The sequence below is a fragment of the Callithrix jacchus genome, chromosome 2 (genome assembly GCF_049354715.1).
Source record: "Callithrix jacchus isolate 240 chromosome 2, calJac240_pri, whole genome shotgun sequence".
In the NCBI taxonomy this organism is placed as follows: Eukaryota; Metazoa; Chordata; class Mammalia; order Primates; family Cebidae; genus Callithrix; species Callithrix jacchus.
Genome location: NC_133503.1, coordinates 71,110,976 through 71,138,608, shown reverse-complemented (window position 1 = coordinate 71,138,608; position 27,633 = coordinate 71,110,976). Strand labels below are relative to the sequence as shown.

Sequence of the window (27,633 nt, the reverse complement as noted above, 5' to 3'; positions counted from 1 at the left end):
AATGTGTTTCAACTCTCAGCTAGACTACTAGTCAAGATGGGAGGACTCAGTTCCTGCCTTAGAGGTATGTTCATTTCCATCTTCTCACTGCAGTTTCTTCAGATTTTAGGCCACTTGTACTGAAAATGTCTTCCTGAATTATCCTTTTCCCAGGTTTGTACATCCAGTTTGTCTACAGATGTACAAATTTGCTTTAGAGTTCTATGTCTCAATTTGTATTTTTGATTCTGCTATAAAACTTTTTACTTTAAATATTTTTTTCTGTTCAGAAAAATGTACTGTTTCCCAGGCCAATTTAATTCACTCATTCATAGAATAGATCCAGAAGAAACACCACAACCTTGCCTTAATCATGTCAGGGGATCTCGATACCAAATACAGTAGGAGCCATTCCGTGAAAGGCAGAGAGATTACAGGCCAACGTCTTCTAAACTGAGTTGTGAAACTCCTAAATCAAATTGTGGAAAAGCTTGACTCCAGAGATTTTTTTAGAAAATAAACTGAGATTTTCTGAAAAGAAAAGTATCCTAGTTAAGAGGTTTTGGGGATTGTTTTAAATTAAAGGCATTTAAAAAAGATAAACACAATCAAGTGGATATAAAAAGTTACAAAATAGAGAAAATTAATATTAGAGGTTACAAAAGGTAGATGAAAATCTTACTTTGCAGTCAAAATGGACTGGGTTAGCTAGATTTATTTATAAGGTGTTATTAAAATTAGCTATAATATTAAAAATACACTAATAAACTAAAATTTTGGTTTAAAAAATAAGCTTTTTTAAAGATAGATAATTGTTCTCAGTGAAATACAACAGGTAATAATTTTTCATTCCAAAATCTGTTTTTACTTTTAAACTTCTCAGATTCATACCTCAGAGGTTCGACTTTTACTGTGTCTCTTTACATGTAATTTACAGGTCGCACATCATTGCCTTCTGTTTCTTTTCTCCTGGAAAAGGTGCATCTTTACACTTGGCTTGGATGATAACTCTCACCTTTAAATTTTCCTCAGCTTCATTAACTCAATTCCCCCCTCCAACCTGGGTTCTAATTCTGCTGCTGTAATGCTAAACTGCTTATTTTTATAGGCCCCAATTACTAATGTTTGTCTCAGATGTAACATGATTTTGTACTCTTGGCCTTTTGATATGTCTTAATGTTTCAGGTGAGCAGGAAACCACCATGCTATTAGTTAGAGCCAGATATTCCCCTGCTCAAGTTACTAGCTCTTCTGATTACCTTCCTCTGTAATCCAGCGTACACTCATGACTGAACACATGCTTTGTCTCATTAAATGTGAGTGCCCTTCTCATCAGGTGTGACTTCTAAGGTATCCAGTAGACTTCATTTAAACACTGTTCACTCTCAGGCAGGCCTTAGTTCAGCCTGCTCAGAGGGTTGCTCAGATGAGTAGTCAGTGAGACAGTCGGGGGGGGGGGGTCACAGATTTAATTCATTAAATCACTGAAGTGCCAGCCCTGGTGGCCATATTTTCAGTTAACTGTTCATGCAGGGTTGGTCAGTTGAAGGGAAGCTGATTCTTGGCAGAGCCATCATGTGGCAGTTGCCTTAGAATATGCTGAGTTTTAGAACATCTTGGGGCCAAGCAGACCCCTGGTCCCTCAGGGTGGTCACTAATCATGGGGGTGTTCACCGCCAGGCAGCTGGCAGTGTGAAGCTGCTGGGGAGGATGGCCTGACATTTGAATTTATTCATCAGGGAGGCTTTGTTTGCAGAAAAAAACCATAGTTTAGGTCAAGAATTAAAATCTAGAAACAGAAGTTTTGTTTGAATGATTTGAGCTCTTCTCTGGACTTAGCCACCTCCTGGCATCCACCTTCCTGAAGAGAAAGGGAGTGAAAAGAGCTCCTGGTTCAGGGTCCAGGCCGGGATTTAGAGGTCTCAGGTGTTCAGACACCTCTGCCCCAGAGCACCATCTACCTTCTTGTCCCAGATTTGTCACTCCTGAGTGCTGTGACTCTAGGCAGGTCACTTCAAATCTCTCATTTCACTTCCCTGAGCTGTGTAGATGCTGTTGGTCAAGTTTGGTCTTTCCCAGAATCCCATTTAACCAGAGGAGCCTCACAGCCTCTGGCCAGGGCAGCTGCACCATATTAGTTGCAGCAGAGGTGGGAGGGGAGCCAGTTCCAGTACTCGGTGAGCTCACAGAGGGGCTGCCCCAGAGCCCCTCCCACCCTCCCTATGAATCCCTTCCCTGGGCATAGGCCTGAGTATGCAGCCTGAATAGCTGCTAGCACCAGAGATGGGGCCTGTCTGCACCCAAGGGAGTCCCCTGTGGCCAGTTCCAGTTTTGTAAATCCTGGTGGGAGTGGGTGGCAGGCAGCAGGGGGTCCAGTGGTTTAGAGTGGCTCTCTTGGGCTGGCTGCCCACAACACCTACCACTCAGCAGGCTGGCTCTGGACACAGTAGTTGGCCAAGTCCCAGCCAGCCCGTCTTGGCAGCTCCTCCTCCTGCCTGCCAGGGTGACTTCACTTTTTCAGCTCTGCTGAGCGATGTGTAGATCACTGATTCAGTCCTGAGCTCAGCCAGGACACAGCAGGAAGAGGAGGGGCTGGCTCCACAGCACCCCAGGCCCAGGATCCTGGGCCCTCCACCCCAAGGACATTCTTTCTTTTAGGTCAACAGGCAGCAGTGGCTGGTAAGTTTCAGCTCCCTGCTGCTGCTCCCTGGGAGGTTTCCTGATGAGAAGCCGCCATTGAGACAATGTAACTTTCTTTAAGACTGGGATGATCAATTTCTCTGTTTATTTAAAGAAGCAGTAAACTTCTTCTATAGGAGAATGTGGCCATGTTCAGCCTCAGGGGGGAGTGTGGAGGGGGTGCCCTTCCCCCCTCTACCCAGGAGAACACAGTCTTGAAGAAAGTTACATTTGTCTCAATTGCATTGACATCTCAGGAAACCTCCCAGAGAGCAGCTGCAGGGAGCTGAAACTTGCCAACTCCAGGCTTGACAGTGGGAGGCCTGCCCCTCACCCCTCCTAACTGTCTAAGCCATCGCAGTTGGACCCCATAGTGTGGCACGTGTTCCTGTGTTCATTTGCATACTCTTATGACCTGTCGCTGAGGTCACGTGATGATGTATAGCCTGTCTTCATCCCAACTGACAATGTGTTTCAACTCTCAGCTAGACTACTAGTCAAGATGGGAGGCCTCTGTTCCTGCCTTGGAGGTATTTCATTTCCATCTTCCCACTGCAGTTTCTTCAGATTTTAGGCCACTTGTACTGAAAATGTCTTCCTGCATTATTCTTTTCCCAGGTTTGTACATCCAGTTTGTCTACAGATGTACAAATTTGCTTTAGAGTTTGATGTCTCAATTTGTATTTTTGATTCTGCTATAAAACTTTTTACCTTAAATATTTTTCTCTGTTTAGAAAAATGTACTGTTCTCCAGGCCAATTTAGTTCACTCATTCATAGAATAGATCCAGAAGAAACACCACAACCTTGCCTTAATCATGTCAGGAGATCTCGATACCAAATACAGTAGGAGCCATTCCGTGAAAGGCAGAGAGATTACAGGCCAACGTCTTCTAAACTGAATTGTGAAACTCCTAAATCAAATTGTGGAAAAGCTTGACTCCAGAGAATTTTAGAAAATAAACTGAGATTTTCTGAAGGGAAAAAGTATCCTAGTTAAGAGGTTTTGGGGACTGTTTTAAATTAAAGGCATTTAAAAAAGATAAACACAATCAAGTGAATATAAAAAGTTACAAAATAGAGAAAATTAATATTAGAGGTTACAAAAGGTAGATGAAAATCTTACTTTGCAGTCAAAATGGAATGGGTTAGATAGATTTATTTGTAAGGTGTTATTAAAATTTGATACAATATTAAAAATACACTAATACCAAACTAAAACTTTGGTTAAAAAAATAAGCTTTTTTTAAGATAGATAATTTGTTCTCAGTGAAATACAAGAGGTAATAATTTTTCATTCTGCAATGTTTTTTATTTTAAACTTCTCAGATTTATACCTCAGAGGTTCAAATTTTACTGTGTCTCTTTACATGTAATTTACAGGTCGCACATCATTGCCTTCTGTTTCTTTTCTCCTGGAAAAGGTGCATCTTTACACTTGGCTTGGATGATAACTCTCACCTTTAAATTTTCCTCAGCTTCATTAACTTACTTCCCCCCTCCAACCTGGGTTCTAATTCTGCTGCTGTAATGCTAAACTGCTTATTTTTAAAGGCCCCAATTACTAATGTTTGTCTCAGATGTAACATGATTTTGTACTCTTGGCCTTTTGATATGTCTTAATGTTTCAGGTGAGCAGGAAACCACCCATGCTATTAGTTAGAGCCAGATATTCCCCTGCTCAAGTTACTAGCTCTTCTGATTACCTTCCTCCGTAATTCAGCATACACTCATGACTAAACACATGCTGTGTCTCATTAAATGTGAGTGCCCTTCTCATCAGGTGTGACTTCTAAGGTATTCAGTAGACTTCATTTAAACACTGTTCACTCTCAGGCAGGCCTTAGTTCAGCCTGCTCAGAGGGTTGCTCAGATGGGTAGTCAGTGAGACAGTGGGGGTCACAGATTTAATTCATTAAATCACTGAAGTGCCAGCCCTGATGGCCATATTTTCAGTTAACTGCTCATGCAGGGTTAGTCAGTTGAAGGGAAGCTGATTCTTGGCAGAGCCATCATGTGGCAGTTGCCTTAGAATATTCTGAGTTTTAGAACATCTTGGGACCAAGCAGACCCCTGGTCCCTCAGGGTGGTCACTGGTCATGGGGGTGTTCACCGCCAGGCAGCTGGCAGTGTGAAGCTGCTGGGGAGGATGGCCTGACATTTGAATTTATTCATCAGGGAGGCTTTGTTTGCAAGAAGGTGCCATATTTTAGGTCAAGAATTAAAATCTAGAAACAGAAGTTTTGTTTGAATGACTTGAGGTCTTCTCTGGACTTAGCCACCTCCTGGCATCCACCTTCCTGAAAAGACCCTGGGGAGGAGGATTGAGAAAGGGAGTGAAAAGAGTTCCTGGTTCAGGGTCCAGGCCAGGATTTAGAGGTCTCAGGTATTCAGAGACCTCTTTCCTGGAGAATCATCTACATTCTTGTCCCAGATCTTTCAACCCTGAGTGCTGTGACTCTCGGCAGGTCACTTCAAATCTTTCATTTCACTTTCCTGAGCTGTCAACTGTGGGTGGTGGGCCCTGGCCTGTCCATTTAGCTGGGCCTATGTGGGCATCACAGGAAATAACAGATACTGTCCATGAGCGCTGAAGCATCAGGCCCATGTGAAGGAGGAAGAAAATTTTATTCTCTACTATTCTGGAGCCCTGTCCCCCAGCACCTTGTCATATTAACCGCTGCCAAGGGCCTGGCTTACTTTCAGACATGTAATGATTGAACATGAACAGCACTCAGCAGGCACTGCATTGCTTCAGGCATTACCTCTGTTTAATTACTTTTGGCCTTAGGACATAACATAGCCCATTATGAACATGTGACACTCAGAAGAGGAAACTGAGGCACAGAAAGGTCTATAGAACTCCTCAGGTTCAAGTATTTCCAAATAAGGACCAGACCTTTGTGCACCAGGCCCTGTGCTCTTGGTCACTCCATCTGCCACCTTTCTACGTTGTCTCATCTCAGCACAGGGGTTTGCCTGCACAGTCGGTCTGCACAGTTTTCAATGCAGCCCACAGTGCAAGTGCTTCCTAATGCCCAACTCAGATTCAGGAGGCTTATCCCTGCAGATGGTGGACAGTGGGCCATGGATCAAACATGGAGCCCAGTGGTCCCCAGCCTTTCTGAGAGCAGGAGGGACCAGTTTCATGGAAGATAATTTTTCAGTGGGGTGAAGGGGGGGTGGAAGGGTGCTTTCAGGAAGATTCCAGCACATTTATTGGGCACTTTATTTCTATTATTACATTTTAGTTAATGAAATAATTATCCAATTCACCATAATGTAGAGTCAGTGGGAGCCCTGAGCTTGTTGTCCTGCAACTAGACAGTCCCAGCTGGGTGTGCTGGGAGAGAGTGACACATCATCAGCCGTTAGATTCTCACACAGCGCATGCAGCCCAGATCTCTGTGCAGCTCACAGTAGGGTTTGCGCTCCTCTGAGACTCTAATGTTATGGCTACTGTGACAGGAGGCGGAGCTCGGGCAGTGATGGGAGTGATGGGGAGTGGCTGTAAACACAGATGCAGCTTTGCTCCAGCCAGCTGCTCACCTCCTGCTGTGCAGCCCGCTTCCTAACAGGCCACAACTATGTGTGGCCCAGAGGCCAGGAACCCCTGATTTAACCTATTTCCCATTTAGAAAATAAAAGTGCAGCTTGCTGGCAGCACGGTGTTCTTGGGGACACAGGAAATGGGTTAAACTGTGAATAAATGATTACTCATTTCTCTATAGTCTTCTGCAGCAAGATGCCAACAGCTGTCTTTATTTTAATACATTTCCCAGGACGTTGCCTCGAAGAGGAAGAAGAGATTCCTTCAGAAATAGAGCACACGCCGTCAAAGGAAGTATTCTGCCACCGACCACTTTATCATCTGAGCACCGACCCTTTGCCACCTGGAGGTACTGTGGAAACTCAGTTTCTCACTCTTGCAAGCATAAGGATTCCAGATTCTTCAGTGTCCCACACTGCAGACAACTCTAAAATTGCTGCACTTTATTCCTCTTTATTTCAGGTGTTCAAATTGAAATGTATCAAGTCAATCACTAGTGCTACAAATGCAGAAGTAAAGATGTATTTCCACTTCCAGCTTGGTTCGCTTTTAATAGTAAAGAACATCTCAATGCAAGGTTTAGATATTTAGCTGATTGTTAGGCAGTAGCTAAAATGGAACTCTTCCTGAGATAGTGTGGCCCCATTTTCAAACAAATGGACATCATGTGAAACTTGTAAATGAACATAAAAATTGAAGTACTACAGAAAGTTCCCAGACGCCCTCCCCACTCAGTATCCTTTTTGTGATCACAGCTTACACAAATGTGGTGCATTTGTTACAGTGGCTGAACTGATAGTGATATCTTCTTATTAGTGAAAGTCTGGAGTTCACATTAAGGCTCACCCTGTGTTGTGCAGCCTGTGCATTTTGACAAACTCATGTCATTCATCACCCAGACAGAAGAGTTTTGCACCCAAAACATGACCTGTGCTGCACCTCTTAATCCCTTTCCTCTATTCTCAGGACCCCTGACTGCTATAGATCATTTATTTTACTGCCTCTACACATTTCCCCCCAAATTTTATAGAATTGGAATCATAAAGCATGCAGCCACTTAGGACTAATTGATTTCACTTCATAATATACATGTAAGATTTTTCATGTCTTTTAGTAGAATGGCTTACTCATTTTTACCAGTGGGTCATATTCCCTTGGGTCCATGTAATGGTGTGGGTTGGTGCACGCACCTCCTGAAGAGCATCTCAGCTGCTTCCAGTTCAGGCGATTATGAGTACATGTGCCCTCATTCTTGTTCAGATTTTGTAATGGGCATAATTTTAAAATTTAACTGGGTAAATGTTTACAATTTTAATCAGTTGTTTATATAACAAGACAATGTCTTCCTTTGTAAGAATTAGGAAGAATTCAGTAAAGTCACATGGGTATTTTTTACAAACCTGTTGTTGATTCCATTTCTATAGTAGATATAAGCCTGCTCAGGTTATCTGACTCTCCTTTGGGTAGTTATAGTTTCTGCCTTTGGAGGAATTCATCATTTTCATCTAGGCTGTCAAATCTGTGAGCGTAGATTTGTTCTAAGTATTCTTTATTACCTGCTTGATATTAATGGGATCAGCAGGAATCATTCCTCTTTTTATTTATATTTTTTGTAAATTGTGTCTTCTAGCTTTTCTTTGTGGTGAGCCTGGCTGAAGGATTATGAATTCTATTTATTTTTTCTATGAAGCAGCTTTTTTTTTTTTTTTTTTTTTTTAGTTCTGTTTATTTTATTATTTCTATTATGATAATTTTTGCAAATTGTTCTATTTTTATGTCTGGGTTACATTACACTCTACTTTTTTCTCTAGTTTCCTAGGTGGAAGGTAAGAACACTGAATTAAGATTGTTCTTAGTTTTTTCTTTTTTAAAAAGATGGAGTCTTGCTCTGTCTCCAAGGCTTGAGTGCAGTGGCAGGATCTCAGCTCACTGCAACTTCCACCTCTCAGGTTCAAGCGATCCTCCTGTCTCATCCTCCCAAGAAGCTGGGATTATAGGTGACCACAACCATGCCTGGCTAATTTTTGTATTTGTAGTAGAGCTGGGGTTTTACCAAGTTGGTCAGGCTTGTCTCAAACTCCTGACCTCAGGTGATTCACCCACCTCAGCCTCCCAATGTGCTAGGATTATAGGCATGCACCAGCACATCCGGCCTGCTTTTAGTTTTCTACACAGCGTTGTGAATGGAACTAATGCCACTGAAGTGTGCATTTAATAAAATAATCCATATTGTGTGTTTTTCACCACAATAATGATTTAAAATTCAATGATATAGATGATAAATGCAGCAGCAGCACACGTAGATTCAGGAACATTAAACATTGTATCCTTTTTTTCAAAAGAGGATACTTACCAGGGGCCTCTTTCTGTGCAGAGACCCTGTCCTGGAGTCATGCCGTGCACTTGTGTGCTGCCTATGTGAACACTGCCTACTTCACAGTGATGAGGGCGGCTTAGCCAGAGACCCGAGGCTTTGTCCCCCGGGCTCGCCTGATGGTGTCCTTTGCCTTCCTTCACCACCAATGAGGGTGGCCCAGTGGCAGCTCAGCCCTTGCTCCTACCCCACCTCCTCTGCACACCCCAGCCCTGTGTCCTCAGCACCCAGGGCTGCCAGAGCACCTTCAGCAGCTCCCATGGCTGACAGTGTCTCTCTGTTTCCTAGAACATCCAATAAACTGGGAGAAATCCTCTGCAAGAGTTTTCGCACAACGCATTAAGGACTGTGAGCCTGTAAGTCTTCTTTTTTGTCTGAGATGGGAAATTTTTTCTTTTTTTTTTCTTTTATTTTGAATTAAAATATACAAATATAGATGAGTCACAGAATTTTCTAGTGGGCAAAGGTATGTGAGTGTCCATTACCAACTTGGAACTTGTTCCAGATGGCACCCAGAGAGGACAGCTTCACTGACAAACTGCATGGCAGAGCATTTTTTTCAGGGGAAATGCATTCTTCTGGAAAATAGTGGTGACTTTGCAACAAAATCACTTTGAAAACCTTATGCAGAATTCTGTGCCTTTCCGCAAGTGTCCTCTAGGCTTTATTTGGGGGTTATTGCCTTGAGAACTATTTCCCAACTGGTTTTCTAATGTCACCAAGTGAGGAAACCCATGCACATGGGACACAGCATGGTCTGAGGCTGACGGTGTTTTCCTTTCTCTCTGCAGATGATATCAGCTGTGCAGAAGCATGGTACGTACCATAGGATCACCCCTTTGCTCATGGAGAATTGTAAGGAAGGGGACACATTCCTCCCTGCTCTTGCTGGAGAGTCACACGAATTTGAGCTTCCTGCTGGAAATTAGGTTTGGGTGGTTTGGTGTAAAAAAAAAATGGAGAACTTAGTTAACAACTGTGGCCATGCACTCTAGTTCCCAGAAGCAGTGATGTCATTTAAATAGGAATGGGGGTGCATCAGGTTGGGGAGGCATGGAGGAGAGAGTCTGTGTGGAGTGATGGGGAATGTTTTTGGGAGCGTGTGTGCATTTCTCTATAACCCATGGTCCTCTGTGCAAAGCACGACCCAAGGATCCGTGTTCTAGAAACCAAATTCCATCCCCGCTGCACACTCGACATCAGTCAACACTTTCATGCTTCATTACAGCTATACCTGAAGGTTAAATATCCCCAGTCCTCAGATTGGAGAGGGTGGAGAAATGAACTCAGTTTCCTGAATGGAAAAGGCAAATGTGAACTCAGGAATGGGTGAAAGGTTGATGTGATGAGCTGCTACTCTGCAGGCCTTGCGTGGCCCTGATATAACTCGTCACCACACCAGGGAGTGCCAGCATCTGTGTGCATGGGGAAGGATGACAGCCTAGAGAGGTCCCAAACGCTAGCCGTGAATACAGGATGTTGTCAGTGATGATGAAAGGCAAGGTAGCAGTACAGTGGACTTTGGGGTGGTCATTAATGTGAAACACACATGGGGAGTCACAGGCTTTTGGCTGCAGTGGTGGGGTCATTTCTCAGCTCCTGTTCAAAAGCAGAGAATAATCAGGGACATGTCCTATTGTATTTAAAAATATGATTGGACCCAGTGGGGAGGCTCATGCCTGTAATCCCAGCACTTTGGGATGTTGAGGCAGGAGGATCACTTGAGCCCAGGAGTTTAAGATCAGCCTGGGCAACACGGTAAAACCACATCTTTACAAAAAGTACAAGAATTAGACAGGTGTGGTGATGTGCTCCTGAAGTCCCAGTTCCTCAGGAGGCTGAGGCTGGAGGATTGCTTTGGCCGGACAGGTTGAGTCTTCACTGAGCCATGATTGTGCCACTGCACACCATCTGGGAAACAGAGTGAGATCCTGTCACAGAAAATCAAACCAAACCAAAAGAAAAATCATGATGACCACAGCCTTAGAAATGCTCCAGCTTAGTAACACAGACACCAAGAGACAGGGTGTTAGCTTGGTGCCCACCTTCCCTCTGGAATCTCTAACAGCTGGGTTAGAGAGGGTCAGCACCCCCACATTCTGCCCCCAGGACAGGCTGTCCCAGTGTCGAAGCGAGTGTGAGTGTGAGCAGTAAAGGACTCCGCAGACACACACACATGGTGTATGGAAAACAGAGTGGAAGGACAGATAGCACATGCTAAATAGGGGTCATCTTTAAATGGGAGGAAAACAGATTTTCAAAGATTTGTTTCATTGTCCTAAAAACAAATGGTTAGTGAATAAATAGAGTATTTTGGTTATAATTAAATATTCTCTTTAAAGAAAGGTTGTTTTTTAACTTAATTTTATTTTTCCCTCTTGGGTGGATTCTAGAGATGAAATGACTTTGGAAGGACCCAGGAAGAAAGGGCAAGTGAGCTCAGGTCAGATTAGAAGGCAGGAGCCATGAGAGGCTGCAGGGACACACAGCCTGCCCTGGGTGCTGTGCTCTGTTCAAGATGGGCTATTTCATGTTGATGAGGCAGTCAGGGCTAGAAAATTTCTTCCCTGCTCCTCCCTGCACCTGCTAACAGTCACTCTGTGTCCTCCCAGCTGACTGGATTGCGTCACTAAAGGGTCACCTCGCCGACAGAACATCAAGTGGCGAAACATCATCTGTTAAGGTCAGGCCACCTGGCTTTGTCTGACAAAGTTACTTTCTAAACTTTATCTAATTGAATTAAAATAAGATATGATTATATGTATTATAGCTGACTTATACAATGTCTTTGGTGGGGACAATTTCGAGTGAAAGTGTTCTTCACTGAGGCTCAATGTTAGACAGGAGAAGAAAATGGCAGCATCAGCCACGCACTGAGTGGCTGTGACCTTTTTCCTTAGACATTTGATTATCTCCTTGGAACTAAGTCACTTAATTGCCAAGCAGCATGGACTTAGAGGAAACACCCTCCAAGAAAAACTTGTCGTTAGCATGAGTGGGTTTGTCCTGTTCTTTTGGGTTCCTTTGAGTTGAGCACCTTTTGCCATCTGATTCCTAGTGTCAACAACTGAGGAAAAGACCTGTGCACACAGGACACAGCATGGGCTGGTGCTCAGGCAATATGTTTTCTGTCATTACAGGAGGCCACAGGAGTCCAGAAAAGGGGTACGTATGGGGGAATCCTCCCGTGTGGATGAATAATCCAGATGATGAGGAACGCGTGTCTCGCTGGCTTTCCTGTACACAGGCAGCCGGAGTTGAGCTTCCTGTTGTGAATGAGGACCTAGGCCGTGATGGGAGAAGTGGCTGTTCCAGATAAGGATCGATGGGCACATTCTGCGGTCCCTGAGAACAGCAGCATTCTCTGTCTGTGGGGTGGGGTTGTGTGCACGGGACTGGTGTGTGTCTGTGAATGTGTGTAGTGTGACCCTGACTGTGCCTGGCTGTGTGTGGGTTTCCCTAGGTACATGTCACTCCCTTATTAGTGTCCACATTCTTAGTGAAAAATGCCTCACTCTTGTAGCCTGACAAGAGCATAGGTAATTATTAGTGAAAATGTCAGCTTACGACGTGCGTAGTTTATGCATGCAAAGGACACTTCAGTTACCCAAAGGAAATCCTGTCCACACCTAAGCTAATGTTCATTGGGTGCTAATGGAACAAACCTGTCTCAGAATCCTTACTCATTCATTATTTTTTCATTGGGAATCTGCTTCTAAACCTCATTTTCAATAAATGTCACCTGGTAACAGGCCTTCATGTTGCTCCTGGCATTGGAGTGGTCATGACCCCTCACTGCGGCCACTTCCCTCCTTCACAAGCCTTTTCTTTTTTGTTTTTGAGACGGAGTTTCCCTCTTGTTACCCAGGCTGGAGTGCAATGGCGCAATCCCGGCTCACCGCAACCTCCGCCTCCTGGGTTCAGGCAATTCTCCTGCCTCAGCCTCCTGAGTAACTGGGATTACAGGCACACACCACCGTGCCCAGCTAATTTTTTGTATTTTTAGTAGAGATGGGGTTTCACCATGTTGACCAGGATGGTCTTGATCTGTTGACCTCGTGATCCACCCGCCTCGGCCTCCCAAAGTGCTGGGATTACAGGCTTGAGTCACCGCGCCTGGCCCCTTCACAAGCCTTTTCTACTCAAGCCTTCAGAATTGATCCTCCATGACTGGTCTTCAGCATGCAGAGTGGGGCAGGGCTCCTTCCTGTGCAGGGAGACCCTGGGGCAGCCCCCTGCTATGACCAGTTTTGGTAGGAGACTGAGAAAAGAGGAGCCTGCATGCAGGGTTGGGGTAAAATCACATGACTCTCTCCATTGTGGCCTCATATTGACCATCAGCTAATGTGGCCCAGAATAGACAATGCCGGGGCAATGTAGAGGCCCAGCCTCCAGCACTCAGCCCAGTCATGGTTTCTGTGTGCTCGGCTCAGGGAACACAACAAGAGGACAAAAGAAGCAAGGGCGTTGCCCGAGGGCCTGAGAGGTAGGGTGAGCCCTTGCCTTCCTCCTGGCAGGATGTCCAAGGCTCAGGCATGAGGTGGGAAAGACAAGACTCGGCTGTGGGATGGGAGGCTCCACGATGCTTCTCCCGTTACACCCACTATTGACATGTTCTTCTTTGCCACAGAGCCCTATGAAAAACAAGTCAAGGTGGTTGATTTCAGTCCACATGAATATAAAATGAGCCAGATTATAGTTTGAGCATAATTTTTTTGGATTGTGCATTTGGTAGAAACTTATTGTATGCAATTTGCATTGCTGTGTAGGGGACAGTACTTTCGTACTTTTCAATATAATGAGGCCATGTGATTTTAAAATGTACCTTGTTTCCCTCAAAAGTATATCCTCATAACCAAATTCTTCTAGTCATCTTTAATCTCTAGAACACAGTTTTTGTGTGACACCTAGGTGGCCTTCTACTGTGTGCGATTAAAGGTACAAATCAGTGTTACCAACATTGAGGTTCTAAAAATTCATGGTGAGCTGCACGGTGCGCTCCATGAGAGAGCAGGGCACAGCCTTGGCCTCGGCCTCAAAAGTAACATGATTCAGAGGAGCAGGAAGAAGACATGAAGACATCCATGCCATGGGGAAGCCAAGGTTGAAAGGCTGAGATAGTTCAATGTCATGCCCTGGGTGCAGCCAGGATGTTTGGGCCGCATCTACGGGGAATGAGCAGAGCTTGGACTTCAGGGCTGGTGTGAGCACTGCCCAGCCACTGTTCTATGAGCCTTGAGAAAGGAGCCACTGTTTCATTTGTCTTCTTCACCTTTCTGTGATGATGGAAATAACACAATCAGAAATTAGTGAGAGGCAAAGAACAGAAGGGAGTTCCCAAGATATCTGACTTAGATGAGGGGATATGATGAGCAGGGGTGGACATCAGGGTCGGGTCAGACATAGCACCATCCCCAGGCCTGCTATCCCTGTGACTGGGACAGAGAACAGCATTTACTTTTCCCCAGCTTCTGGAAGTTGCCTGACAGCTGGTCCTTGTGTAGATGCTGTTGGTCAAGGTTTGTTTATCTGAGAATCCCATTTAACCAAAGGAAGCCTCACAGCCCCTGGCCAGGGCAGCTGCTTCACACTAGTTGCAGCAGAGGTGGAAGGGGAGCCAGTTCCAGTGCAGGGTGAGCTCAGGACAGGGAGGGGCTGCCCCAGAGCCCAGGTGTTCCTTGCACATCTCCCTTCTGACCCATAAGACATCACTTTGCCGGTTTTTCTAAGATAGGCTTGGAATCATCAGTCTCACCATCTGTGACCTGCCATTCATGAGTGGGAGGATGCTGGCCCTGGCTGGTCACTGTCAGGGCAGGGGCTCTGTCCTTCTTCTTCCTTCTCATCCCAGAGCTTAGCTCTGGGCAGCCCATCTTGGGGGCCCCAGTGATGTTCTCATGCACACAGCCCTGTACTGAGAAAGCACAAGTGTGAAAAGGCTTCCTGCTCACCCTCTGCAGTCTGCTGAGTCACACACGAATGCAGGTTCCTGTGTGGGTTCTGATTCAGGGTCAGGGAGAAGTGCGTGGGCTCCCCTCCGTGTTTGCTGCTGTTGTCCCATCTGCTCCTGAAGTCTGCAACTAAGGATTAAAATAATAAATATTGTGAATAGCTCACCATCATGGCTTAAAGTCCAATAAAATGGATGTTAACTGCCGTAGGAGCATAGGTTTATTTAGGAAAGTTAAGTGATATAGTAACCTTTTTATAAAGAAGAGGATACTTACCAGGCCTTTTTCTGTGTGGAGACCCTGTCCTGGAGTCATGCCCTGCACTTGTGTGCTGCCTGTGAACACTGCCTATTTCAGTGATGAGGGTGGCTTAGCCAGAGACCAGAGGCTCTGTCCCCCCAGGGCTCTCCTGATGGTGTCCTTTGCCTTCCTTCAAAACAGAGGGTGGCCCAGAGCCAGCTTAGCCCCTGCTTACCCCACCTCCTCCGTACACCAGCCCTGTGTCTTCAGCACCTAGGGCTGTCAGAGGGTCTTCAGCAGCTCCCATGGCTGACAGTGATTCTGTTTTTTAGATTTCAAAAAGGAAGTGGCAGGAATGTTTGGCGTGATGAGCCCAGAAGCTGCCGCAGCTCTTTATTGGGTAAAGTCTTTATTCTTTGTCTGAGATGGGAATTTTATTTCTCTTGGTTTCTTTCCACTTCATTTGAATTATGTCACGCAAATCTCACCATGGAAATTATAGACGAATTGCAGAATTTCTTGGTGGGCAAATGTAAGTAAGAGTCCATTACCAACGAAGAACTGGTTCAAGACGGCACCCACAGATGACAGCTTTAGTGACAAACTGCATGGCAGAGCATTTTCCTCATGGGAAATGCATATTTTTATAAAATCATGGTGACTCTGCAACTAAAATCATTTTGAAAATCTTCATGAAGCTTGTGTACCTTTCCACAAGTGTCCTTTAGGCTTTATTTTCTGGCCATGGCCTCAAGCACTGTTTTTTTTCTGAGTGTTTAATGTAATCATGTAAACAAAAGACCTGTGCACAGAGGACACAGCATGGTCTGTTGCTTACAGTGTTTTCCTTTCTCTCTGCAGAAAAACGCATCTTTAAAAAGTGGTACGTACTCTGGTGTCATCCCTTTGCTAAAAAATTATCATAGTGTTGAGAAACTGACACTTTTCTCCCTGCTGTGGCTGGAGAGCAACCCTAGTGTGACATTCCTGCTGGAAATGAGGTTTGGACAATTTGGTGTAATAAAAATGAAAAGTTTAGTCAACACCTGTGGCCATCCACTCTAGTTCCCAGAAGCAGTGATGTCATTTAAATAGGAACAGGGTGCATCAGGGTGGGGAGGCATGGAGAAGAGAGTCTGTGTGGAGTGATGGGGAATGTCTATGAAAGTGTGTGTGTGAATTTCTCTAGAAAGGGTGTTCCCCTGTTCAAAGCACATTAGAATGAATGTTCTAGAAACAAACGTCCATCCCCACTGGACACATCACATTAGTCAACACTCATACTTTGCCACAGATGTACAGGGAGGGGAGTTGAACATGCTGAGTCCTGACATGGGAGACGGTGGAGAGATAAATTATCCAGGCTGTCAATTTCCTGAATGAAAAAGGCAAAGTGATCTCAGGAATAAGTGGTGAAGAGTGGAAGGACGGGCTGAAACTCTGCATTAATCAGACACACCTCTTGGAAGTTCTTAGCACGCCAGGAAGTTCGAGCATGTTTGTGTGTATATAGAAATAAGATATACCCTTAAAATACGGTTAGTGAATAAGATGTTTTGATCACAAATCAGTTTTCTTTTAGAATAAAAGCTGCTTGGTATTTTGTAAAAAACCTCTAAAAGGGATGATAGTCACAAAAGCACCACAGGTGTGTTCTTAAAAGAAAATAAGCTTGAAAGAACACAGAAATAAGGGGCAAATAAGCTCAGGTCAAATGAGAGGGCAGGAGCCTGAAGAGCCTGCAGGGAAACACAGCTTGCCCTGGGTGCTGTGCCCTTTTCAGATGGGCTATTTCACATTGATGAGGTGACCTAAGGCAAGAAAACCTCTCTTCCCTGCTGCTCTTCTGCACCTGCTGAAAGTCACTGTGACCTTTTACTTCCAACAGAAATTAAAGTGGTGGAAGAATACTATGCAAGATTCTTCCCTGAGTAAAAGCCACCAAAGAGAAAGGTCAGTCAACATGGGTTGGTTAAAGAAAAGATTTCTCAACTTTATCATTTTGAATTTCAGTAAGGTAGGAGAATCTGACCCTATGAGTCATAGGTGATTTATACAGTGTCTTTGGTGGGGAGAATTCCGAGTGAGAGTCTGTTCCCCACTGAGGCTTGATTTAAGACAGGAGGAGAAAATGGCAGCACCAGCCACGCACTTAGTGACAGTGAGCTTCCTCCTCTGCAGCTTGATTCCGTGCTTGGGGCAGAATCACTTCACTGCCAAGTCACAGGACCTTGAGAGGGAATATCCTGCGAGAACGACGTTAGCGTGAGTCAGTTGTCCTGTTCTTCTTCTGTGTTCCTCTGACTTGGACACTCTTTCCCATCTGGTCTTCTAATGTCAACAATGAAGAAAAGACCTGTACACTCAAGCCTCAGGATGGTCTGAAGCTCACGGTGTTTTCCTTTCTGTCCATGCAGGCAGAGGAACCCTCCAAGGAAAAAGGTGTGTATTCTGGGAGCGCTCCTCCGCTCAGGAAAGATCTTGAGTGTGGCAACAGGTGGCACTTACTCTCCTGCTTTTGCTGGGAGGCTGCTTTGGTTTGAGCTTCCTGACAGAAAGGAGATAGGGGCAGTTTGGTTTAAAAAACGCTCAGTCCATCCAGTAAAGAACCATGACCATCCTCTCGCGTCCCTGGAGGCAGAACTGCCATTTAGATGGAATAGGGTGGTGTGCCTCAGGGCGGTGAGGTATGGAGGAGACAGCCCTGTGGAGTGATTGGGAATGTCTTTGGGAGTGTATGCGTGTTTTCCCAGAAAATTCAGAAAAACTGTCTAAAACATTGAATTGCTACTGCACATGTCACCTAAATTCACCCATTCATCCTCCACCACGGCTGTACCTGAAGGTAAATGTCATATCCTCACTCCTCAGACAGAGATGGTGCAGAGATGGATTTCCCAGGCTCTCAGTCTCCCAAATGGAAGAAGCAAATCTGAACTCCGGAAATGGGAGGAGGGTTGATGCAGTGGGTCACCAGGCGGCCCTGGTAGAACTCGTCGTTATGCCAGGCAGTTCTGGCATCTGTTTGTGCATGTGGAAGGATAAGAGTCCTGAGAGGTCCCAAACACTGTCTGTCATTTTAGGGAAGTCTCAAGGGCTGCCTGACGCAGGGTATCAGTAGATACATGTTATGCTGGACTTTTCTATGTGCATTTATTAATGTGAAACAGAGAAGCGAGCTCACAGGTGGTTGGTGGTAGTGGTGGCATCATTCCTCAGCTCCTGGTCTGAAGCACAGAAATAAATCAGGGACATACTCTATTGTGTTGGATAACCCGATTTTCACAAGCATTTGACATGCTCAGGTGGGCCGGGTGCATGGCTCACGCCTGTAATCCTGGCACCTTGAGAGGTCGAGGCGAGGGGATTGCTTGAGTCCAGGAGTTGGAGATCGGCCTAGGCAACGTGGTGAAAGTTCATATCGACTAAAAGTACAAAAAGTTACCTGGGTGTGGTGGCGCGCATTTTGTGCCAGCTACCTGGATGGCAGAGTGGGGAAGGTCACTTGATCCCTGGAGGTGCAGGTTCCAGTGAACAGTGATCATGTCACACCACTCCAGCTTGGGTAAGAGGCCATCTGCCAATTGAAAAAAAAAAAAGGAATAAGTGGAAAAATGCTTTAGTTTAGTAGTAAACACGGTCAAGACACAGCGCTGACTGTGATCTCAAGGAACCACTTGGGTGTTGGGCTCCCACTCACCTTCCCCGCAGGAACCTGCTGCACGGCTGGGATGGAGAGCTCCGGTCAGTTCCCCCACCTGCTGCTCCCCTGACAGACTGTTCCAGTGTCAGAGCCAGCGTGAGTGTGAGCAGCAATGAACTCTTGACACACGCAGATGTTGCCTTGAGAAGGTCAGTGCAACAACAGATAGCACTTGCTAAATAGGGGCGACCTTTAAAGGAGAGGATAACTAAGTATTTTCAAAGCTTTATTGTCTTCAGTACAACAGACTGGTGAACATAGCGTGTATTTGGCTCGAATGAGATGTCTCAGAAGAAAGGTTGCTTTGTACCAAGTATAACATATTGCAGAATGACTGATGCACGCAGAAGCACCAGAGGTGGATTCTAGGGGGGAAATGAGATTGGAAGGACTCAGGGAGGGCAAGTGAGCTCAAGTCAGATTAGGAGGCAGGAGCCTGAAGAGCCTGCAGGGACACACAGCCTGCCCTGGGTGCTGTGCCCTGTTTGAGATGGGCTATTTCACGTTGATGGGGTGACCTGGGGCTAGAGAACCTCTCTTCCCTGCTCCTCTTCTGCACCTGCTGACTCACTCTGTGTCCTTTTACTTCCCACAGGATACACCGTGCTGGAAGAGTTCTCCTACCAATCCTCAGATGAGGAGGAGCCACCACAGGGGAAGGTCAGTCCACCTGGTTTGGTTGGAGAAAAGATTTCTCAACTTTATCCTTTTGAATTTCAGTACGGTAGGAGAATCTGACCCTATGTGTCATAGGTGATTTATACAGTGTCTTTGGTGGGGAGAATTCCGAGTGAGAGTCTGTTCCCCACTGAGGCTTGATTTAAGACAGGAGGAGAAAATGGCAGCACCAGCCACGCACTTAGTGACAGTGAGCTTCCTCCTCTGCAGCTTGATTCCGTGCTTGGGGCAGAAGCACTTCACTGCCAAGTCACAGGACCTTGAGAGGGAATATCCTGCGAGAACGACGTTAGCGTGAGTCAGCTGTCCTGTTCTTCTTCTGTGTTCCTTTGACTTGGACACTCTTTCCCATCTGGTCTTCTAATGTCAACAATGAAGAAAAGACCTGTACACTCAAGCCTCAGGATGGTCTGAAGCTCACGGTGTTTTCCTTTCTGTCCATGCAGGCAGAGGAACCCTCCAAGGAAAAAGGTGTGTATTCTGGGAGCGCTCCTCCGCTCAGGAAAGATCTTGAGTGTGGCAACAGGTGGCACTCACTCTCCTGCTTTTGCTGGGGGGCTGCTTTGGTTTGAGCTTCCTGACAGAAAGGAGATAGGGGCAGTTTGGTTTAAAAAACGCTCAGTCCATCCAGTAAAGAACCATGACCATCCTCTCGCGTCCCTGGAGGCAGAACTGCCATTTAGATGGAATAGGGTGGTGTGCCTCAGGGCGGTGAGGTATGGAGGAGACAGCCCTGTGGAGTGATTGGGAATGTCTTTGGGAGTGTATGCGTGTTTTCCCAGAAAATTCAGAAAAACTGTCTAAAACATTGAATTGCTACTGCACATGTCACCTAAATTCACCCATTCATCCTCCACCACGGCTGTACCTGAAGGTAAATGTCATATCCTCACTCCTCAGACAGAGATGGTGCAGAGATGGATTTCCCAGGCTCTCAGTCTCCCAAATGGAAGAAGCAAATCTGAACTCCGGAAATGGGAGGAGGGTTGATGCCGTGGGTCACCAGGCGGCCCTGGTAGAACTCGTCGTTATGCCAGGCAGTTCTGGCATCTGTTTGTGCATGTGGAAGGATAAGAGTCCTGAGAGGTCCCAAACACTGTCTGTCATTTTAGGGAAGTCTCAAGGGCTGCCTGACGCAGGGTATCAGTAGATACATGTTATGCTGGACTTTTCTATGTGCATTTATTAATGTGAAACACAGAGAAGCGAGCTCACAGGTGGTTGGTGGTAGTGGTGGCATCATTCCTCAGCTCCTGGTCTGAAGCAGAGAAATAAATCAGGGACATACTCTATTGTGTTGGATAACCCGATTTTCACAAGCATTCGACATGCTCAGGTGGGCCGGGTGCATGGCTCATGCCTGTAATCCTGGCACCTTGAGAGGTCGAGGCGAGGGGATTGCTTGAGTCCAGGAGTTGGAGATCGGCCTAGGCAACGTGGTGAAAGTTCATATCGACTAAAAGTACAAAAAGTTACCTGGGTGTGGTGGCGCGCATTTTGTGCCAGCTACCTGGATGGCAGAGTGGGGAAGGTCACTTGATCCCTGGAGGTGCAGGTTCCAGTGAACAGTGATCATGTCACACCACTCCAGCTTGGGTAAGAGGCCATCTGCCAATTGAAAAAAAAAAAAGGAATAAGTGGAAAAATGCTTTAGTTTAGTAGTAAACACGGTCAAGACACAGCGCTGACTGTGATCTCAAGGAACCACTTGGGTGTTGGGCTCCCACTCACCTTCCCCGCAGGAACCTGCTGCACGGCTGGGATGGAGAGCTCCGGTCAGTTCCCCCACCTGCTGCTCCCCTGACAGACTGTTCCAGTGTCAGAGCCAGCGTGAGTGTGAGCAGCAATGAACTCTTGACACACGCAGATGTTGCCTTGAGAAGGTCAGTGCAACAACAGATAGCACTTGCTAAATAGGGGCGACCTTTAAAGGAGAGGATAACTAAGTATTTTCAAAGCTTTATTGTCTTCAGTACAACAGACTGGTGAACATAGCGTGTATTTGGCTCGAATGAGATGTCTCAGAAGAAAGGTTGCTTTGTACCAAGTATAACATATTGCAGAATGACTGATGCACGCAGAAGCACCAGAGGTGGATTCTAGGGGGGAAATGAGATTGGAAGGACTCAGGGAGGGCAAGTGAGCTCAAGTCAGATTAGGAGGCAGGAGCCTGAAGAGCCTGCAGGGACACACAGCCTGCCCTGGGTGCTGTGCCCTGTTTGAGATGGGCTATTTCACGTTGATGGGGTGACCTGGGGCTAGAGAACCTCTCTTCCCTGCTCCTCTTCTGCACCTGCTGACTCACTCTGTGTCCTTTTACTTCCCACAGGATACACCGTGCTGGAAGAGTTCTCCTACCAATCCTCAGATGAGGAGGAGCCACCACAGGGGAAGGTCAGTCCACCTGGTTTGGTTGGAGAAAAGATTTCTCAACTTTATCCTTTTGAATTTCAGTACGGTAGGAGAATCTGACCCTATGTGTCATAGGTGATTTATACAGTGTCTTTGGTGGGGAGAATTCCGAGTGAGAGTCTGTTCCCCACTGAGGCTTGATTTAAGACAGGAGGAGAAAATGGCAGCACCAGCCACGCACTTAGTGACAGTGAGCTTCCTCCTCTGCAGCTTGATTCCGTGCTTGGGGCAGAAGCACTTCACTGCCAAGTCACAGGACCTTGAGAGGGAATATCCTGCGAGAACGACGTTAGCGTGAGTCAGCTGTCCTGTTCTTCTTCTGTGTTCCTTTGACTTGGACACTCTTTCCCATCTGGTCTTCTAATGTCAACAATGAAGAAAAGACCTGTACACTCAAGCCTCAGGATGGTCTGAAGCTCACGGTGTTTTCCTTTCTGTCCATGCAGGCAGAGGAACCCTCCAAGGAAAAAGGTGTGTATTCTGGGAGCGCTCCTCCGCTCAGGAAAGATCTTGAGTGTGGCAACAGGTGGCACTCACTCTCCTGCTTTTGCTGGGGGGCTGCTTTGGTTTGAGCTTCCTGACAGAAAGGAGATAGGGGCAGTTTGGTTTAAAAAACGCTCAGTCCATCCAGTAAAGAACCATGACCATCCTCTCGCATCCCTGGAGGCAGAACTGCCATTTAGATGGAATAGGGTGGTGTGCCTCAGGGCGGTGAGGTATGGAGGAGACAGCCCTGTGGAGTGATTGGGAATGTCTTTGGGAGTGTATGCGTGTTTTCCCAGAAAATTCAGAAAAACTGTCTAAAACATTGAATTGCTACTGCACATGTCACCTAAATTCACCCATTCATCCTCCACCACGGCTGTACCTGAAGGTAAATGTCATATCCTCACTCCTCAGACAGAGATGGTGCAGAGATGGATTTCCCAGGCTCTCAGTCTCCCAAATGGAAGAAGCAAATCTGAACTCCGGAAATGGGAGGAGGGTTGATGCAGTGGGTCACCAGGCGGCCCTGGTAGAACTCGTCGTTATGCCAGGCAGTTCTGGCATCTGTTTGTGCATGTGGAAGGATAAGAGTCCTGAGAGGTCCCAAACACTGTCTGTCATTTTAGGGAAGTCTCAAGGGCTGCCTGACGCAGGGTATCAGTAGATACATGTTATGCTGGACTTTTCTATGTGCATTTATTAATGTGAAACACAGAGAAGTGAGCTCACAGGTGGTTGGTGGTAGTGGTGGCATCATTCCTCAGCTCCTGGTCTGAAGCAGAGAAATAAATCAGGGACATACTCTATTGTGTTGGATAACCCGATTTTCACAAGCATTCGACATGCTCAGGTGGGCCGGGTGCATGGCTCATGCCTGTAATCCTGGCACCTTGAGAGGTCGAGGCGAGGGGATTGCTTGAGTCCAGGAGTTGGAGATCGGCCTAGGCAACGTGGTGAAAGTTCATATCGACTAAAAGTACAAAAAGTTACCTGGGTGTGGTGGCGCGCATTTTGTGCCAGCTACCTGGATGGCAGAGTGGGGAAGGTCACTTGATCCCTGGAGGTGCAGGTTCCAGTGAACAGTGATCATGTCACACCACTCCAGCTTGGGTAAGAGGCCATCTGCCAATTGAAAAAAAAAAAAGGAATAAGTGGAAAAATGCTTTAGTTTAGTAGTAAACACGGTCAAGACACAGCGCTGACTGTGATCTCAAGGAACCACTTGGGTGTTGGGCTCCCACTCACCTTCCCCGCAGGAACCTGCTGCACGGCTGGGATGGAGAGCTCCGGTCAGTTCCCCCACCTGCTGCTCCCCTGACAGACTGTTCCAGTGTCAGAGCCAGCGTGAGTGTGAGCAGCAATGAACTCTTGACACACGCAGATGTTGCCTTGAGAAGGTCAGTGCAACAACAGATAGCACTTGCTAAATAGGGGCGACCTTTAAAGGAGAGGATAACTAAGTATTTTCAAAGCTTTATTGTCTTCAGTACAACAGACTGGTGAACATAGCGTGTATTTGGCTCGAATGAGATGTCTCAGAAGAAAGGTTGCTTTGTACCAAGTATAACATATTGCAGAATGACTGATGCACGCAGAAGCACCAGAGGTGGATTCTAGGGGGGAAATGAGATTGGAAGGACTCAGGGAGGGCAAGTGAGCTCAAGTCAGATTAGGAGGCAGGAGCCTGAAGAGCCTGCAGGGACACACAGCCTGCCCTGGGTGCTGTGCCCTGTTTGAGATGGGCTATTTCACGTTGATGGGGTGACCTGGGGCTAGAGAACCTCTCTTCCCTGCTCCTCTTCTGCACCTGCTGACTCACTCTGTGTCCTTTTACTTCCCACAGGATACACCGTGCTGGAAGAGTTCTCCTACCAATCCTCAGATGAGGAGGAGCCACCACAGGGGAAGGTCAGTCCACCTGGTTTGGTTGGAGAAAAGATTTCTCAACTTTATCCTTTTGAATTTCAGTACGGTAGGAGAATCTGACCCTATGTGTCATAGGTGATTTATACAGTGTCTTTGGTGGGGAGAATTCCGAGTGAGAGTCTGTTCCCCACTGAGGCTTGATTTAAGACAGGAGGAGAAAATGGCAGCACCAGCCACGCACTTAGTGACAGTGAGCTTCCTCCTCTGCAGCTTGATTCCGTGCTTGGGGCAGAAGCACTTCACTGCCAAGTCACAGGACCTTGAGAGGGAATATCCTGCGAGAACGACGTTAGCGTGAGTCAGCTGTCCTGTTCTTCTTCTGTGTTCCTTTGACTCGGACACTCTTTCCCATCTGGTCTTCTAATGTCAACAATGAAGAAAAGACCTGTACACTCAAGCCTCAGGATGGTCTGAAGCTCACGGTGTTTTCCTTTCTGTCCATGCAGGCAGAGGAACCCTCCAAGGAAAAAGGTGTGTATTCTGGGAGCGCTCCTCCGCTCAGGAAAGATCTTGAGTGTGGCAACAGGTGGCACTCACTCTCCTGCTTTTGCTGGGGGGCTGCTTTGGTTTGAGCTTCCTGACAGAAAGGAGATAGGGGCAGTTTGGTTTAAAAAACGCTCAGTCCATCCAGTAAAGAACCATGACCATCCTCTCGCGTCCCTGGAGGCAGAACTGCCATTTAGATGGAATAGGGTGGTGTGCCTCAGGGCGGTGAGGTATGGAGGAGACAGCCCTGTGGAGTGATTGGGAATGTCTTTGGGAGTGTATGCGTGTTTTCCCAGAAAATTCAGAAAAACTGTCTAAAACATTGAATTGCTACTGCACATGTCACCTAAATTCACCCATTCATCCTCCACCACGGCTGTACCTGAAGGTAAATGTCATATCCTCACTCCTCAGACAGAGATGGTGCAGAGATGGATTTCCCAGGCTCTCAGTCTCCCAAATGGAAGAAGCAAATCTGAACTCCGGAAATGGGAGGAGGGTTGATGCAGTGGGTCACCAGGCGGCCCTGGTAGAACTCGTCGTTATGCCAGGCAGTTCTGGCATCTGTTTGTGCATGTGGAAGGATAAGAGTCCTGAGAGGTCCCAAACACTGTCTGTCATTTTAGGGAAGTCTCAAGGGCTGCCTGACGCAGGGTATCAGTAGATACATGTTATGCTGGACTTTTCTATGTGCATTTATTAATGTGAAACACAGAGAAGTGAGCTCACAGGTGGTTGGTGGTAGTGGTGGCATCATTCCTCAGCTCCTGGTCTGAAGCAGAGAAATAAATCAGGGACATACTCTATTGTGTTGGATAACCCGATTTTCACAAGCATTCGACATGCTCAGGTGGGCCGGGTGCATGGCTCATGCCTGTAATCCTGGCACCTTGAGAGGTCGAGGCGAGGGGATTGCTTGAGTCCAGGAGTTGGAGATCGGCCTAGGCAACGTGGTGAAAGTTCATATCGACTAAAAGTACAAAAAGTTACCTGGGTGTGGTGGCGCGCATTTTGTGCCAGCTACCTGGATGGCAGAGTGGGGAAGGTCACTTGATCCCTGGAGGTGCAGGTTCCAGTGAACAGTGATCATGTCACACCACTCCAGCTTGGGTAAGAGGCCATCTGCCAATTGAAAAAAAAAAAAGGAATAAGTGGAAAAATGCTTTAGTTTAGTAGTAAACACGGTCAAGACACAGCGCTGACTGTGATCTCAAGGAACCACTTGGGTGTTGGGCTCCCACTCACCTTCCCCGCAGGAACCTGCTGCACGGCTGGGATGGAGAGCTCCGGTCAGTTCCCCCACCTGCTGCTCCCCTGACAGACTGTTCCAGTGTCAGAGCCAGCGTGAGTGTGAGCAGCAATGAACTCTTGACACACGCAGATGTTGCCTTGAGAAGGTCAGTGCAACAACAGATAGCACTTGCTAAATAGGGGCGACCTTTAAAGGAGAGGATAACTAAGTATTTTCAAAGCTTTATTGTCTTCAGTACAACAGACTGGTGAACATAGCGTGTATTTGGCTCGAATGAGATGTCTCAGAAGAAAGGTTGCTTTGTACCAAGTATAACATATTGCAGAATGACTGATGCACGCAGAAGCACCAGAGGTGGATTCTAGGGGGGAAATGAGATTGGAAGGACTCAGGGAGGGCAAGTGAGCTCAAGTCAGATTAGGAGGCAGGAGCCTGAAGAGCCTGCAGGGACACACAGCCTGCCCTGGGTGCTGTGCCCTGTTTGAGATGGGCTATTTCACGTTGATGGGGTGACCTGGGGCTAGAGAACCTCTCTTCCCTGCTCCTCTTCTGCACCTGCTGACTCACTCTGTGTCCTTTTACTTCCCACAGGATACACCGTGCTGGAAGAGTTCTCCTACCAATCCTCAGATGAGGAGGAGCCACCACAGGGGAAGGTCAGTCCACCTGGTTTGGTTGGAGAAAAGATTTCTCAACTTTATCCTTTTGAATTTCAGTACGGTAGGAGAATCTGACCCTATGTGTCATAGGTGATTTATACAGTGTCTTTGGTGGGGAGAATTCCGAGTGAGAGTCTGTTCCCCACTGAGGCTTGATTTAAGACAGGAGGAGAAAATGGCAGCACCAGCCACGCACTTAGTGACAGTGAGCTTCCTCCTCTGCAGCTTGATTCCGTGCTTGGGGCAGAAGCACTTCACTGCCAAGTCACAGGACCTTGAGAGGGAATATCCTGCGAGAACGACGTTAGCGTGAGTCAGCTGTCCTGTTCTTCTTCTGTGTTCCTTTGACTCGGACACTCTTTCCCATCTGGTCTTCTAATGTCAACAATGAAGAAAAGACCTGTACACTCAAGCCTCAGGATGGTCTGAAGCTCACGGTGTTTTCCTTTCTGTCCATGCAGGCAGAGGAACCCTCCAAGGAAAAAGGTGTGTATTCTGGGAGCGCTCCTCCGCTCAGGAAAGATCTTGAGTGTGGCAACAGGTGGCACTCACTCTCCTGCTTTTGCTGGGGGGCTGCTTTGGTTTGAGCTTCCTGACAGAAAGGAGATAGGGGCAGTTTGGTTTAAAAAACGCTCAGTCCATCCAGTAAAGAACCATGACCATCCTCTCGCGTCCCTGGAGGCAGAACTGCCATTTAGATGGAATAGGGTGGTGTGCCTCAGGGCGGTGAGGTATGGAGGAGACAGCCCTGTGGAGTGATTGGGAATGTCTTTGGGAGTGTATGCGTGTTTTCCCAGAAAATTCAGAAAAACTGTCTAAAACATTGAATTGCTACTGCACATGTCACCTAAATTCACCCATTCATCCTCCACCACGGCTGTACCTGAAGGTAAATGTCATATCCTCACTCCTCAGACAGAGATGGTGCAGAGATGGATTTCCCAGGCTCTCAGTCTCCCAAATGGAAGAAGCAAATCTGAACTCCGGAAATGGGAGGAGGGTTGATGCAGTGGGTCACCAGGCGGCCCTGGTAGAACTCGTCGTTATGCCAGGCAGTTCTGGCATCTGTTTGTGCATGTGGAAGGATAAGAGTCCTGAGAGGTCCCAAACACTGTCTGTCATTTTAGGGAAGTCTCAAGGGCTGCCTGACGCAGGGTATCAGTAGATACATGTTATGCTGGACTTTTCTATGTGCATTTATTAATGTGAAACACAGAGAAGTGAGCTCACAGGTGGTTGGTGGTAGTGGTGGCATCATT

At 46.7% G+C, this 27,633-nt stretch overlaps 1 protein-coding gene across 7 annotated transcripts; it reads left to right on the top strand.

Moving 5' to 3' along the window:
- Positions 1–26,683, top strand: LOC144581563 (uncharacterized). 7 transcript variants are annotated; one of them, XM_078365803.1, is made up of 21 exons: positions 3,142–3,188; positions 6,440–6,556; positions 8,870–8,937; positions 9,373–9,397; positions 11,194–11,264; positions 11,722–11,746; positions 15,105–15,172; positions 15,634–15,655; positions 16,661–16,725; positions 16,954–17,037; positions 17,190–17,214; positions 18,484–18,624; positions 19,071–19,135; positions 19,364–21,036; positions 21,483–21,547; positions 21,776–22,036; positions 23,308–23,448; positions 23,895–23,959; positions 24,188–25,860; positions 26,307–26,371; positions 26,600–26,683. In XM_078365803.1, exons 1-9 carry the CDS (start codon positions 3,161–3,163, stop codon positions 16,705–16,707), a joined length of 471 nt encoding a protein of 156 aa, XP_078221929.1. In that variant the 5' UTR covers positions 3,142–3,160; the 3' UTR covers positions 16,708–16,725; positions 16,954–17,037; positions 17,190–17,214; positions 18,484–18,624; positions 19,071–19,135; positions 19,364–21,036; positions 21,483–21,547; positions 21,776–22,036; positions 23,308–23,448; positions 23,895–23,959; positions 24,188–25,860; positions 26,307–26,371; positions 26,600–26,683. The 7 variants fall into 7 exon arrangements, with proteins under 7 accessions (XP_078221926.1, XP_078221929.1, XP_078221928.1 ...); XM_078365802.1 differs by having other exon boundaries at positions 16,954–17,214; XM_078365804.1 differs by lacking the exons at positions 23,308–23,448; positions 23,895–23,959; positions 24,188–25,860; positions 26,307–26,371; positions 26,600–26,683 and having other exon boundaries at positions 16,954–17,214; positions 21,483–21,859; positions 22,012–22,215.
- The last annotated feature ends 950 nt before the right edge of the window (positions 26,684–27,633 follow it).

What these genes read in the sequence shown, in the direction of transcription:
- LOC144581563 (XM_078365800.1), top strand. Translation starts at nt 37, where the DNA reads ATGGGAGGACTCAGTTCCTGCCTTAGAG. An exon ending in CGACCCTTTGCCACCTGGAG is followed by an intron (nt 6,557 to 8,869) that starts GTACTGTGGAAA and finishes TCTGTTTCCTAG; the next exon opens with AACATCCAATAAACTGGGAG. An exon ending in ATCAGCTGTGCAGAAGCATG is followed by an intron (nt 9,398 to 11,193) that starts GTACGTACCATA and finishes GTGTCCTCCCAG; the next exon opens with CTGACTGGATTGCGTCACTA.